At 46.0% G+C, this 16,010-nt stretch overlaps 1 protein-coding gene across 1 annotated transcript in view; it reads right to left on the bottom strand.

Annotated features, from left to right (window-relative positions):
- The window catches only part of syde2 (synapse defective 1, Rho GTPase, homolog 2 (C. elegans)), a 38,826-nt gene extending 23,022 nt beyond the window's left edge, over positions 1 to 15,804 (bottom strand). Inside the window, exons 1-3 of the mRNA XM_076087827.1 lie at positions 13,767 to 15,804; positions 5,938 to 6,230; positions 5,239 to 5,647 (exon numbers count right to left, since the gene is read on the bottom strand). Of these exons, the coding sequence (XP_075943942.1) occupies positions 5,239 to 5,647; positions 5,938 to 6,230; positions 13,767 to 15,804 (2,740 nt within the window). The remainder of the gene's footprint in view (positions 1 to 5,238; positions 5,648 to 5,937; positions 6,231 to 13,766) is intronic.
- Positions 15,805 to 16,010: the final 206 nt, after the last annotated feature.

The raw sequence follows: 16,010 nt of genomic DNA, 5'->3' as shown, positions 1-16,010 counted from the left end.
CTGAGCATACTCTGATAAGCCTTGGAGGGAGACAATAATCTGGTGTCCCTGATTACCCCTGTAAAACCACTTGTATTCACTTGAGTGTGTGCGTGTGTGTGCGTACCAGCATGTATGCCAAATGTGTGTGTTAAATGTAAAATCAGAAAAGACCAGGGTGTGCTGACAAACAAGGCGAGTGTAAATAAAGCGGTGAATGGCATACTTGTCCTGTAGTTTCTTCACTCGGTGACCGTGGCCAGGCTCTGTGCTGCTTCCTCTCCTTTTGGCTCTAAATCATTCAGTGCTGGAAGGCCTTTCAGGGGCCGCGGGAGCCCGGCCGTTTCATTACAATGGTTACAAAACCCCTGCTAATATATCCAAGCATGCAGGCCCTCTCACTAGCACAACATGGCCCCCTGCCAAAGTAGCCCTCACATAGCCTAGCTCGCCTGTCACTGCAGGCATTCCTGCTCTGCTGTAGCTCAACCGACAGAGTGGCTGCTGATTCTGGACAACCTGCAGCCACACCGGCCTCGCTGCACTGCCACGATCTGAACAACAAGGCACTAACAGCTACGTGATGAGTGTTGGCGACTGACTTATCCAACCTCAAAACAAACCACATTTCAGCACTCAGCATTTCGTGGAGATACAATCTTAATTGAATGGTTTTACGAGTGGAATTTATTGTTGCTGGCACGAAGAGGCAGAGAGACACTATACCTTATAGGCTAAAATAACAGCAGTGCGAAAACAACAATTAATCAAAAATAGTTTTTTGACAAAGGATTAAAGGGTTTCTGTAGTGTTTAATAATGGAGGCACCCCACCGCATCTGAATCAATGATTGTGGTCATTTACCTCGACTGCACTGTTGTTGGTTCCAGACCTTCAAATGTGAGGATTTGCTACTTTTTATCAAAGTGAATTGAACATCTTTTGGTTTTGTCGGTCCAGAAACTGGCAACATGTAGATATCATTTTGGGCTCTCATGGGAAATTGTTGTGGGCATTCTTTTTACCTTTTTTTCCTCTGTTTTATTGAAAACAAAAAATTCAAAAGATGAATCAATAATGACAATAGTAAGTTGCAGCCTTATACTGACAGTGGTTGGGGGTTATAAACACCCCAGGAAAACCTCTCATCAAATACACGGTCAAGATCAGATTCTACTAAACTACAGATGCTATAGAGACAGAGCACAATTAAGTCCCGCTCACAACAGAGGGGGAAAACACTTCATCGCTCCCCATTGACTTCACATTGTGTGAAGGTGCCACCTTGTCACTCTCTTCTGCTAGCAAAGAACAGCAAATGCCTTAAAAGCTGCTTGTGTGGTGGGATGCAATACCAACAGGGTTAAGAACCCAGAATTTAGTTTTTATCTGCCGAACCAAAAAACATGAGGATACAGACAATAAGGCCTGAGGCCTCAGCAGGAAGAATGGGGAAACTGTGGGATCCTGACACTCAGTATGCCTAAAACAGTACTACGTGTGCAGCAAGCATTATTTCCGAATGCTAGTTTCACGCTAACTAGATTTCTGTTAGTTCCGCTAAAGCCTTTTGACAGAATTTGACGCGTTGTTCGCTTTGTCTATTGTGATCCCCAATGCATACATGACCAATTAAGGAAGGATTATGCATTAGTGTACAGAGATAAAACTCCTTCACTCATCAAAACAGAGACCAGAACAGTTTTCTCCAGCTGCTCTGGTAGTGAAATGAAGAACAGACCAGAAAGAAAGAGCCATGAGAAAACTATGTGGCCCGAACTTCACATCTAGCGCCAAGCGAAGGAATCTGCTCTGGTTTTGAAGTGCTGCTCTCACAATGTTGCCCCTCCGAGTCGTTCTTCCTCCAGACCCAACCGTGCAACCGTGCAACCGTGCAATCGTCAGCAGAGATTAGATTCCACGTTTGAGCTCAGAGGCTTGAACTCTCATGTAACTTTAGCAGGCCGGGCCAACTCTCAAACGCAGCAGGCAGCGTGACCAAAACAACCCCCAGAAATAGCTCTGATCCCATTCTGAGCGCTGGCCAAGTCAGATTCCCCAAACAGGCGCTACAGAACAAGAGATTGGGAACACACCATGCTCACCACCCCCCAAAGTCCATCAATCATTATTCTCCATACAAATAGAGCATTCAGATGGACAAAAAGTCAGTCAATAGGCAGCACACGAGGAGTCTGGAGTGTATCCGGTGAGGGTAAAAGAACCAGCCAGCCGGACAGAGGAAAGCCATAGTGGCAGAGAGTCATCTACATCTGCACTGCTTCATTAATTCAGCAGGCGCTCCTATTCGTGCTCAATCAACGAAAGGCCTGTCAAATCTTTAGCCCTGCACATGGAGTGGAGTCTGTAAGGACTCATATCATTTGTGAATAAAAGATGGGACTAAAATACTGGCGTTCAACACTGTGGCTGCACTCCTTGTGTTCTGTACTTAAAGCTTACATCAAAGGTCATTATTCCCTACGAGGCGTGGGTACATTTCCCAAAATGTAGTGAGGCAACACGTGATGTGGTATCCTAAACATACAGTAGATGCGGTGAAGATATGGCTCACTGTGGCGTAACAATGATGCTTCCACCAGCAAACGCATGTGTTTAGTGAGGTTTAGCTTGGTACAGCATTTCCTAATCTGCTATTTTGGTACACACGCGTATATAAAGCTTTAAAATACTGTTGTATCATGATTTTCTTTGGCCTAAATAAATAGATTTGTCATTATCCACCAGCCAGAACCTGGCAAAGCATCTTTCTGAACAATAACCCTCCAACCAGTGCAGATATTTTTGTTTGTATTAAATGTAAATGTAACAACAAACTTTCCTGTGAGCAAACAGCTCATCACCTATTTCAGTGAGCTGAAGCCGTAAAGGTCCAATTTATCTGACAAATCAGTGGAAAATATACAAAATGTTGTCCCCTGTAGTGTGGAGGTGGGACACTGAATGAAGGGTGGAGTGAGCACCCACAGCAGGCTGTTGTCCTTTTCATTCCCAAAACCATCCTCCAAACCTCCCAACACAGAGTGGAGGAGGAGCGCAACGTCATTCTGCAACCAATTCAAACTGAGTTAAGAGCAACCACAACACACACACACACACACACACACACACACACACACACACACAACTTCTAACTAGAGCAATATTTTACCTTCCTACCTTTTCTTTTGATTTGGACCACTGCACCCACAAACAAACAAAAACCAGTAATGACTGTTTCCTCTTTGATGACACGTAGCCGGGCTTGTTGCTCTTTTTAGTTGCAGCAATGTGTGGGATGGCGTCGCCAAACCCACAGGAATCAATTGCAAAGTCAACAGGCAGCAGAGAGGGAGGCAGTTCCGGAGCGGGAGAAAAAAAAATAAAATAAAAAAAAACACTTCTGCTCCCGCTTCTCATTTTCACAGCGACCGCTCAGAGCACCAGTAAACCCACACTATCACAGACCTGCTACTCTCATTAAACAGAAGCTTATTGCAGAATGTAAATGAGGTGAAGGTCTTTGAATGGTAGCACGTTGATGGAAAATGAATCACTTTTAAAGGTAGACAGCTCAGTGAACATTAAAAAAAGCCTTTCTTTCCACAGAAGCTCAGAACTAAATTTCTTCTCCATTAAAACAGCTGAGCAAGCAATGCAAGCCTCCCATTATGTCCACTCATCTGCTTACCCGACATAAAAAAAGCCCCTTATGACACCAGCTAATTTCACCTGTACTGCATATTAGGACTGAAACCTATTAAAAGGTGCAGGCAGAAATAGCCTAAATATAATTAGCTCCGTGCGCTTTGATTAGTGCCTTTCCTGTGCCGGAACACCGAGACTAATTCGAGGACTGGTTTAATCCTAATCCTACACGGAGAGTCTCTCAGGACAGAGAGTTTTGCTGAGCCCCACGTGATGTCACAGAGAGAGCCAGGAGTTTAATGCCAGTCAATGAGGATCAACGGAATTTAACAAGCCAATCTAACCTGTGTCCTTGTATGGGGCAGATTTATTCTGGGAGATAATGCAACACCTCAAGAGGTTAGGAACTTTCCACTCTGTCAGATAAACCGTTTCTTTATATGTATGTGTATATGTATATATATGTCCGCATATGTACGGAAAACTGAAGCCTACATTATATTCTTTTATTGATAGGAACAGGTTTCAATGACTTGTGGTTTGAACTTTTAAAACGGTTGTATTTCACAGAAAAAAAAAGAGACATTTCTGAGCTCATTTCATGCTCTATTCCTGCAGTAAACTGTGGCGGTGAAGACTAAAAGCTTAAGCATTAGACTTCAGCCACTCTTTGTGCTCCTACAACTGGAAATGGCTGTTGCGTGCCACAGAAAAGTGTTGTCAAAAGTCGTAATTATAGGCTCAGCTCAAGATGTGCCAATTGGTTCAAACTACCATGTTGCCACATCAGAGAGAACAAAAAGTCGGAAGTTAGAAAAAAACAGACCGAGCTTATTAAGAGACAGGGAGCCGTGTGCTGGCTGTCATCATTACGCCGTCGCTGTAGACCAGAGTTGTCAACAATCTCCAAGCACACAAGTAAAACAATTAACTTATGTTAATTCTGCAGGTCTTTAATCTGCATTTTTGTTTCATCCGCATACACAATAACAGCAGTGTTAATGAGCAAGCTTTCAAGGCGAGAGTTCTCTAAAGAACCTTTAAGAACCATCAATTTACGACGTCCACAGCCCTTTGTGTGAGCTGCAGTCACAAGTATGTAAATGGATATTCTTTCCTCTGAGGAATGCCTGTTGAATTCCTCCTGGCCAATGTCTGTCTGAGTTTAACTAATGAGGAACACTGATATGGAGCGATATGATTAGACAGCCAACGCTCCTGTCTGCTCCTATCAAACAGAGCAGAACAAGAAAAAGAACTCGGAGCTAGGATGGCTACATTTGTATTTTAACCTCAGCAATACTCTATTTTTGGTGCCGTACTATCCCAAACTTAACACTTAAATACTTTATATGATTCTAAATAGAGCTGTAGTAAACCAGGAATTACTTGCAGCTAAATAAGTCTGTTGATTGGAAACGATTTCAACAGCTGTAATTTGTGCTCAAGGTGTGGGCAACCACAAAGATCTGAGTGACTGTGTGAGAGACAAAACGAATTGGCCCTCGAGCATTGGCCCAAAGTACTACGAGGGAAAGTCTACAAAAGCAGGGAGGGAAGGAAAGTAAGAATGAGTGGAGGTGTGCATATGTCTTTTTTTTTGTGCCATACCTGTAGCTCTGCTGGTGGAAGGCCCCCCCTCCTCCGGTGGTTTGCACGCGAGCATCTGTCTGTGCAGATGTAGTGCCTCTGTGGAATGTACAGCATTCCCCTGACTCCCGTCTCCTGAACCACCACCACCACCACCGAGGCTTTCCCCGAACGCCTCCGGTCCGACGGTGCCGCTGCCGCTCCCCGGGTTCTTGCCATCATGGCCCGCATCCCCTCCCCTGCTGGGCCTCCTCTGGGACTCTGCACCGGGGGGAACCCGCAGTCGAAAGGAGGGTCGCTGAGACATCTCCAGTTCATCATCCTCAGGGATCGGGTTGTACCAGATCTCTCCTTCATCGTCCGCGTCATTCTCCTCGGCTGGGTCCACGCTCCGAGGGTGAGGAGACACCTTGGCCTGACCGACGCTGATCTAAACCAAGACAGCAGTTTCCTGTTAAACTTTTGTTGTTATATTTAAAAAGGGAATCGTGGACTGTTTGTCATTTTGAGGAAAAGACATGATGTCACCTGAACTGAAACATTCAGCAACCACTGTCCCAAGTCACTTTTCTTTCTTTACGAGATTTAGATGAGAAGATCGACACCACTCTCATGTCTGTATGCTAAATATCGACCGACGCATGATGCCCCGCAACACAAAGAAAGCAAATATGCATATTTCCCAAATCTCTTGCTAACAGAGAGACCGTTGAAGCTGACCTGAGGCAGGTGCAGGCGGGCTGGCCGTGATGATGCTCCCCCCGAGTGTCTCAGGTGGTCTGGAGAGGGACTGGGAGGAGGTGGCGGCTGATGGCAGCCCTCCTCCTCAGCTCCCAGCATTCCCTGCAGCTCGTCCTTGGTGCAGGGATTCTTCGCGAGGGAGCTCTGCTGCAGCCAGTTGCGCTTCTTGGAGACAGTGATGGTGGTGAGCGGTGGCCGCCATGACGAAGACTCACTGGCCCTGCCCACCTCACGGCCATTAGCACAGGGGGTTTGGACATTCTCAATGAAAGCTGAGGGCGTGATGGAAAGAGAAAGAGTGAGAGTTACAACTTCTTGGCATAAAAAAAACACGCAACTAATCATCTTCATGATCATGATTTAAGTCATTATTGAGGTGAAGTTAACGGCTGAATCGGATGTTTATTGTCAGACTATTCATGTTCTGTCAAGTTGAAGAAAACATCTGCATCAAGAAACCACAGGTGTGGAAACGCTTAAAAATGTGATTAGGTTTTATAGTTTTCCTCTCTCATCCCTTCTCTCAGTCCTGTCGCTGCCTTTTGTTTTATCACTTTTGGATGGACTATTGTGATTTTGTTTTTATGACCAAAGGCAAACTTTCAATCACACCACCACAGTCCCCTTGGAGCACATCCCCCCCTTCCCTCCCCAGTGATTTCCCATTCCAGGAGTCTCAGTTTCGGGAATATGTGGGCTTTGAATTAAAAAGAGATCACAGCGAGATAGAGGGATTGAACGCACACATAGCTTCCATCACAGCAACTTGGAAAAGTGTGAGAAACCGCCGACATTACAGCTGTGAAAATAGAGCAGAGAGGGGAGGGTGTGTGTGTGTGTGTGTGTGTGTGTGTAAGGGGGCGAAGTACAGCCAGTGTAGTGAAAAAAGTATGTGTAGTTAATGTGGTCCCTTAATGTCCAAAAGAGGGCATGAAAAGAGCTGCATAGCTCTGAGTGTGTTTATGTTTTATTGGATGGTTTTTTTTCCGATCAGAAAGTAAGAATCGTTTTTTCATTAGAAATCAGAAACCACCTTTGCAAACTATCTGGCTTGTTTGTATTTTCACAAGGTTGGATGAGAAGATTAAAAAAAAAAAAAAAACTCTGAACGTATGTGTGTGTGTGTGCGTGTGTGTGACGGGCAGAGCGAGGTGCTGAGGGCAGGGTCCTGCTCTGACATGTACAGCAGTGCTCGAGTAAAAGACTGTTTTGATCCTCAGCGGCTCCCAGACGAGCCCCTCCACATGCTATAATGACAACTTCTCCTTTCCTCAAGGACATGCATTTTCATGCGCGCCAAGCTACAGCCACCAAATTACAGACTTGGGGAATATTTTCACTTTACAAAATCGAAATCTAACAGAGGGCCTCCTGTATGTGCATGAGTAGCTTGTGCTGCTAAAAAAAAAAGTGAATGAGTCAGAAAACAACTACGATGTGTTTGTATTATTAATCCAGAGCAGTCCAATGGAAGAGAACTGAAGTACATAAAAACGTCACATGGTTTCAAAGTACATAACTCCTACTCAGTCGATTGAAACCAAGGTTTTTTCTTTTCTTTTTTTTTGCTTGGTTGCTTTTATTGACGAAGCCCTGAAAGCAGCAGGGAGAGAGAGCAGAGGGCTCCACTGGGATTTACTTGTCTCTGGAAGTCAACCCGTCTCTGAACTCTGCAAGGCAATTTTATAAAGCAACTCGCAATAATCACCATCTCCAATTCCCTCAAAATCAGGTCAGTGAGGAGAGCTCCTCTCAAAACAACAACAAGCCTTGAATATTTTTTCTCGACTTTTTTCCCCCACTTGAGAAATATGAGAAATAAAAAAAACGTGGGATGAAATTGCTTCTGGGATGCCATTCCTCTGTGTTCCAGCTGATTATATAAGACACTGCTGAGTAAATAAAAACACATTTCAGTTGCAAGAAGAGAGGCCACTTTTAAAAGCATTCCACAATCACCACAGTGAGAAAGAAAAACAAAAAACAGCTTGAACGACAAGAACGCAACCCATCACCGACCCTCCGCCATCCGTTTCATTTGAATTCAAACAGACCTCAACACTTCCTGGATATAAAGCACCTCTCTAAGCACTTCTTCATTTCTGCTCGCTTTAATTTAAGGACGTTTTCCAGCCAGCGGTGTGTTTGCATTCGCCTGGATCATGATGCGTTCGAGGGCCTGCAGCTCAGTAGCTAAAACATGTGCCAACTGCGGAGTGAAGGGGAAACATGCAGTATGTTTTTCTGCTGCTATACTGAGTCCCAAGAGTTAATGTGTAGGCCCAAGCTGGCAAACTGTAATAATCTGTTATGGTGGTTTGTTTTCATCGGTTCTGGCACGGACCTCCTTGTAACCCTTTAAACACTGTCTGCAAGCTTAGATTTGAATCGACATGAAACCTACAGAAAAGTAGCCTGCATTACAATAGTACTTTGATATTTTTGTACACTAGTCTTGGGGTTTACAAAGAAATCTTAAAAGGCTTTTAAGAGCAAGACCGATCCAAAACTACAGGCTCTTTAGCCTAAAATCAAGTGTCTTCTCTCCAGATGAACGACATCAAATGAAGGTTAACTGCTATTACAAATACACTGGATTTTAAGTCATTTAGAGGCACAGACACAAAAGAAAAATGAAAATTCAAGAGGTAGAAGCTAAGTTTGTTGTACACCCTTACCAAAAATTACCTATCACAAACTTGTGGATGGGGAAGAATTAATAAGTTGTAAGAAAAAGGTAGAGAAGAACATTTTGGGAGAAAGATTTTTAAAAACCAAGACGGATCCAAAAACTGCAGACTCTCCTGCGAACGCTCGATCTGGTAACGCAAGACTGAAGAGAGGCGAGATGGTTATGCATGGAGTTGTTGTCAGCATGCCATCGTCTTTCAGGGGTCTTTCATAACGGGAAGAGGAAGCGTGTTCTGACACGAGCAGCATTCCAGACCACAGCTCCAGATTTACAGCCTCGCCGCCGTCTCCTTCCACTGTCGCACTGCTTGACGGGAGTTACACCTTCACCAGAGCAACGACAGGACACTCGTTTTGACTTGATGAGTGAGACTTTTAGCCATTTTCACTGGTGTCACATGTCAAACCATCACAAGTCATGTCCGGCTCCTCTCAACTTCTCACTTCAAGTATGTCAGCATTTCCCCCCTTAACTGCTTTTGATACGAAAAGCTATCTATGATTGATTAATCATTAATCAGACAAAAAACGATAATGGAATCTCTGAGTCTGCTTTTCTTTTAAATAATATTTAATGTGCAATAATATACAGTTAGCAAGGGGAGCTGCTTTTACAAGATAAGCTAAAGAAGTTCATTGAAATACTAAACTAAAAAGACATTTTATTCGACACTTTGAGGCAAAACGCAAAGAACTAACTAGGAGAATTTAAGAGAGTTTCACACCTTTAACAAAGAAATTCCATAAGTACACTTTTGGATGGGGAACAATGAGGAAATGGTGTTTGTATCAGCTACAAGAATTAGCTGATAAATCCATTAGCCGATCGATTAATAGTTTATTTTTTAAGAGAAATGTCTTACGGTTTGGGTTTGGTTTTCTTTGCCTTATTTTTTGTCGATTGTAAACTAAAAACATTGGAGTTTTGCACCCAACGAGCCATTTAAAGACCTCATCCCGGGCTTTAGGAAATTGGGGTCTGTATTCTTCACAATATTTTGGCATTTTAAAGAACAAACAACTAATTGAGAAAGTAACCTGCAGATTAACTGAGAATGAAAATGATCAGCTGACTCTATAAAGTTAAACTTTCATTTATGCCAATTAGTATGTTACCACATATGACAAGACAGCTTTCCAAGGAAGTAAAATAAAGAAAACAGCTCCTTCTCCCTCTGGTTGTTGATTTGGCAGGAGAGGCCGATGACCATCACAAGATCCTATACTGAACCCCGATCGACACAAAGCAAAGAAAAAGAGAAGAGAAATTTCCATAACGGAGCAAACACCGCCTGGCTCCCTGTGCAGCGATGGCATGAAGACGATGTGTTCAGGGCACACACACACCCCTGACCTGAAGGTAGCAGATGGCCAGAGCACATAATACAAGGGTGCATGTCCGTGTGAGAACATAAAGAGAAAAAGAGAGGGAGAGGTGGCCGGGGAGGAGTGGTATGGGTTTGTCTGAGATGCCGAAAGGAATGCAAACACATAAAGAAAAAGCGTATTTCCTGGTTGTGCTGGTATGGACCCGTGCCACATGAGCCTGACAGTAAACCCAATTATATTCATGTCTTAATCTTCTGAATCTTTCTCTCGATCCACTTTCCCATAGGCTTTTCCTTTATTTCCTGAATTCCATCTCTTTTGATAAGTGCAAAGCACACACCAGCTAGTTTTCTCCTTCATAGACAACACTTTGTTGTGAGTTTCAGGCCCCCCCCCCCCCCTTCAGAGGGAATCTTTCGCTGTGTGCCATGCATTCCTGTTGACGCTCATTCATATGGTAATGAGGATCCTCAGTGTCGATTTTTCGTTTTACACCCGTGCAGGGCTGAGATCGTCCAGGGTCCATCACATGTCAACACTTGCATCCCGCTGAGGCGTCCTGGCAGCACAGCCTGCGAACGCTTATTGCCACTTCCTACTCAAAGCGTTGGCGTGAAACCCAAATTATTTTCAATGTTGCAGCTCTTTCAGTTACTCTTCTGTCTCGTCTCATTGTTTCTGTTAAAAAAAAAAAAGAACTGATAAAAAGTGTTTAAGAAGGGGGACTGGACAAAGGCACACGGACTAACAGTGTGACCCAATTAGGTCCAAAACACTGTTAATTGCAAGACAAGTCCTTAAAAGGCTCTTCAACAAAGCGTTGTGCAGGAGCTCCAGATAAAATGTTGCCGCCTATTAAATACAATCCAGTGCGTTTCAAGGATAATCAATCATTTAAAGTCTCTAGTTTGCCCCACACTCTTTGCAGACACCATCATGTGACCTTTTCATCTAATAAACCATCCTGGTATGAAACCTGGTGCCTCAAATGTCTCATTTATCACCTGATGTGTCTTTAGGGCTACCATTCTGCATAAATCTGTCAGAGCACAGACGCACCAGACATAACCAATTTATGTAAAAAAAACTAAAAAAAACTGACAACTCTGAAGCTCAGTAACAAAGTTTCTGGCACAACGCAGAAAACCAAATGCCACATCGTTCTGACATGACTTGACAGCAGGAGGATCACATTACACCTGAACTTTCGACTCATTATAGCTTTGAATCTACTAACCAAGCAAGGATTAACATCTCATTAGTTTAACTTATGGCTGCTGCCAATAGTTTATATCTAACTCTATGACATTATGGGAGATACGCTTATTTGGTTTCTGGTAAACTATTCCTTTAAAAGCTGTTGTGGGGGAGTTACAAAAAAGGCTTTTCACTCTTTTTCTGTATCTGCCTCCCAGGAGAGGATCTCACACCTCTGTTTGTGGTGTCTATGGCTCAGTCTCAACGTCGGCTTTGACTGACACACCACTCCTGAGTTCAGGTCTGGCCAAAACATGAAGCCTGCCTGCCGGGCAAGCCAAACCCCTGCCACAGCACAGCACAGCACAACACAACTTTAAATCCTCCAACTGCAACTACAAACATGCATGTACACACCGGAGATGTGCATATGCATGCTCATGTGCACAATATCCCTCACCCACCCACACATATACATAAAAAGTGACACACACACACAGCTGTGGGTGATAATAGACTTTTTTCTTTGCACACAGTAATTAAAGAACAAGTCAGAACAGAAATTAATTAGCTGCAGTATAATTAAGCCAATATTGTTGTCCTGTGACTTCATAGTGAAGTTTCATTTCCAAGTAGCACTCAGGAGGAGGAACGGGTCTATTTTTAGAAAGCCAGAATTATATAAATATTTGCATTCGTTCAGAATAAAGCCATAAACTCAATGAAGAGTTTCAAGCCAAGACAAGCAATTCACTGGAGCCTTTGAGAGCTTTGGCATTTCTTTTTTCTTCTTCTTTTTAAATGGCTCTTTGTGAGGTGCTGAGAGGCCCACAGTGGCAAGATAAGCCCAGAGCTGACCTTAATAAATGCTTAATCGCCCTTCATTTTGTTCATTCATGGCAAGGAATTAAGTGACACAACGCAAACAAGTTAAACAACGGGAATGGCATCCTAAATATTCAACCCAGAGTCTCTTTAAAATGCAAGTTACCAGGGAGCTGTCCAGTGCAAACGACTGGGGAGGAAGGCAACATGACAGCCCAACCCCCCCCCCCCCCCCCCTACACACACACACACACACACACACACACACAGATACCACTACCACAGAGAATAACTGCAGTGGCTTCTCCACTGCTTTGGATTCCTCTGGCCACAGCTGTGGAAAAGTTCAGTGGGGACAGGGAAGGGAAAGCTCAGCAAAATGGGGAAAAAATGAGAATTAAGTGGGGGAAAGAGGCCTTGGAAACTAATACCAAGAAGTGCCCCGACTTTATTTGAACTACAACACAGCAGAGGAAAGAGTTTGAGTTGTAAAAGATGGAGCTATGTTCGGGCCAACTGTGGCTGGAAGTCAAACACTGGCCTTCCGCACAGCAGCCTCAGAGATCACACTCTATTTCTAGCAGCACAGCACACTGACAAGTCAACAACCGCCATTGATTCACTCTGGAAAAACACTGTCTGAACAACACACACACACACACACACACACACACTGGCACTCACAAACACGCACACATACAACGCCATGAGCGGTAGAACAAAAAGGTGGTGACATGTCTTTGATCCACACCAGTCCGTTTCCACATCGTGTGCAACAAATGTCAATACAACGTTTTCCACTCAGGCAGTGTCCGAATCCTGTGATGAAACTAGCAAACGGCCCTGTTCGCAGTCAGTTCAGGGCAGCGTGGACAAAAGGAGCAATGCATGGAGTAAATCCATGCACTACCCAGTGAAGTGGTGACTAAATGTAAATGCAAAACGTGCACCCCTTGTAATGTATTGCAGGTTACCGTCACTGCAAGGCAGTGTAAAGCATCAAATGATGTAAATGCCATTAAATGTGTATAATAAGTGGTCACGAGTGTCAACATGGATAAGAAGTACCGGGCAAACTCCATCTTGCAGAGGAAAATTGGGTGATATTATTGAACGCTCCAGAAAAGCTACTAAATGGACCTTGTGGTGAGATTGTTTTGCCGACTCGGTAAAGTTTAGACCAATGTGCAGCCCACCTAATGCCCGACTATCTCACATTTAAGTTGCAGCTCATTTGGTATCACATGATGTCCCCGTTACTGTCAACGGTTCCATGACGCAGATGTTTTCTTGTTTTTTTTTTCCCACCACATCACAAAAACATCAAAGCACAATCAGAAAATCATTTGGCATTTTTCGTACGAGTCATTCACATACACATAAACCAACCCACCACCAACCAACACCAGGAAAAACACCACTACACAGGAGAGAGAGAGAGAGAGAGTTAGTTGTTACTGAACTACACTGTGAGTGACCTACAAACCTGATGTGCGATTAATTTTAGTGTTAAAATGCACCTAAATTAGTGTGAAGGACAGAACCCGCCACCGGTTAGAGAATCTTAAAAGGGAAAGCAAAGAGGTCTGAGGTGTCTCGTCCCTTTGCTTTGCATCCAGAAGAAGAAGTGCAGGGTGAACCGCCACCAGACGGAGTTTACTATGAGTGGAGGAGGATGACAATAATCAGACGGGAGGAAGGAGGGGGAGAGGTCTCTGATTTAGAGGATCCACGGGAGTTGAGGCCACTCCGTGTAGCCTTCCTACCTGGCTGCTGGTGCTGTGGGGACTTGGCCTTGACAGATTTAACCCCTCGGCTGGATGTCGGGACCCCCGCTTTAGACACGCCGAGGTTACCCTGAGGACAGGGCCGGTCCTGGCTTTGGCCTCCGCCGCGGGGCAAAGATGAGCCCTCGATGCGCTGCTTCATCTCAGAGGACAGCAAACGCCCCTTGTGCATCCACTCTTGCATCTTGTTGACAGTGACGCCGTGGCCCTTGTTGACACTGTGGGCCCCCTGCGCTCGGACGTCAGGGGGCTCCCGCTTGTCGTCGTGACCCTGGTTTGTAGACGCATCCGCGTTGCTGTCCGAAGAACCTGCGAGGCTGTTGACTGAGCCGCTGCTCTCGTCGAGCTGCCCGCCGCGGTCTTCGTCGCCGGCGTCTTGTAGCAGCTCATCGCTGCTGTCGGCGTTGCAAAGCACCTGAGGTTCTGACAGCTCGACCCCTACTCTTGTCTCTGCGGCCCCGTTATCACCACTGGTGTCTGGACCTCCAGGGTTCTGAACACAGAGTGAGGGGCCACCTGCAGGCCTGACAGCTCCGTCACTCACAGAGCGCCGTAATGTGGGTCTCCTCTTGGTCAAGGACAGGTTCACCATACTCTTGCTGTTCAGCCGGCCTTCGAGGCCTGACTCGAGGTTCCCACTGAGGCAAAGCAGGAGTGAGTCAGTGTCAGACACCTGCTGGGGGCTGTGGTCGCCTCCCGAGGACCAGGAGTCACTGTCCATGTTTTTGGCGGACAACCTGGAGCACAGGCTGTCCCTGGAGTGGCTACTACAGGAGGAGGTGGCCTGCTGCTCAGTTAAACCACCGCTCATCTGTTGGACATCCAGGTTGATATCATTCATAGCATTGATAAGAAGGTAATAAGCTTCTTTCAGCTGGCTCCTGAGCCTGTCTGTTTCCTGGGCACTGTTACTACCATCAAGCTGTCCTTTATCCTGACCAGGCTGTGGCAGCTCTGCAATATCTCCATCACCTTTTGCTCTGATCGTCTCATAAAAAGGCAGAATTTCGTTATCATAATAATCCTCATCTTCACCATCTAAAGTGTATCTCAGTGACCCCTCTGTGGCGCAGAGGGACGCCACGTTAATGTCGCATATTTCTAACTCTGTGGGGAAAAAGGTCGGGCTCTGCAGACCGCCCGCAGGCCCTCTGATGTCCGCTGCGTACTCGGGCCCGTAACTCTCAACGTTTCTGATTACGATGTTTTCTTCCGTGTTTCTTTGCGTGCTGTTTGGACGCACAACGAGCGAGTGTGTCTCCGAAGTTTGGTTGTTGTCAACACTCCGGTTGGCGTTGTGTTCATGAACTACTGTCCCTGCCATGTGCCGGCAGTGTCCCCGGTCTCTGTGCTCCGTCCCATCGCCATCAGCAGCAGCAGCAACCCGGCCCTCTGGTGGTTTGCCTACCCCGGCATGCGGCTCTACCTGTGCTCGGTATAAAACGTGATTTGAATTGTCCCCGAACCCGATTGAATCCCCGACGCTGCACTGCCGCGGCACCGAGACGTAGTGTTTCCTCTGGACATGCGGTCCTCCGAGCGGGACCCCCGCAGATAACGCGATTTTGCCGGCGCATCTGGGCCCCCGGTGGCTCCTATCTGCCTCCCCAAACTCGTGCCCCCCAAAGCGCACGTCTCTTTGAAGTGAGACCCCCGGGAGCTCCTCATTAACCCGAACCCTGCCCCCGCTGCTCCGCTCCTGGGGACGTGCGCCGGACGACACTGCGGAGCGACTCTCCCGGACTACTACAACAACCCCCTCCGTTTGCACCATCGCCCCGTCAACACAATTCTCGTACGTACTCATTCTCTCTGTCGTGCAATCCAGCCGCGCGAGCGAGACTGCTACCGGGCGAGCCTCGTCGGAGTCGCGCTGCGTCTGCAAAACTTTTTCTTTACCTTCTCGGCCCCCATTCGCCGCAGCAGCAGCGCAGTATCCACCGCCGACCGTCGCTCCTTTCTTGGATTTCTTCCCCCGGAGTTTCGCTAATAAAGTCCTCCGCAGAGGATCAGCCATTCCTTTCCTTTGCCCCCCAGTTAAGTCCTCCCGGTTTCTTTCAGCACGATGGCTCCAGAAGGAAAGGGCCGAGTGGGTTCTCCTCGCTCGCCGCGGTCAAAGCTCGCCGGGCGGACGGGCTCCTCTCCATTCTCCGCTGTCACCTCCGCTCTGTCGCCTCACTCACTCCTGGCTCACTCAGCTTAACTGCACCACCTCTCTCTCTC

Source organism: Anarhichas minor, unplaced genomic scaffold (genome assembly GCF_050575085.1).
Source record: "Anarhichas minor isolate MPS153535 unplaced genomic scaffold, ASM5057508v1 ptg000010l, whole genome shotgun sequence".
Lineage (NCBI taxonomy): Eukaryota > Metazoa > Chordata > Actinopteri > Perciformes > Anarhichadidae > Anarhichas > Anarhichas minor.
The sequence above is the reverse complement of the archived record's forward strand: the minus strand, read 5'-3'. Positions and strand labels throughout refer to the sequence as shown.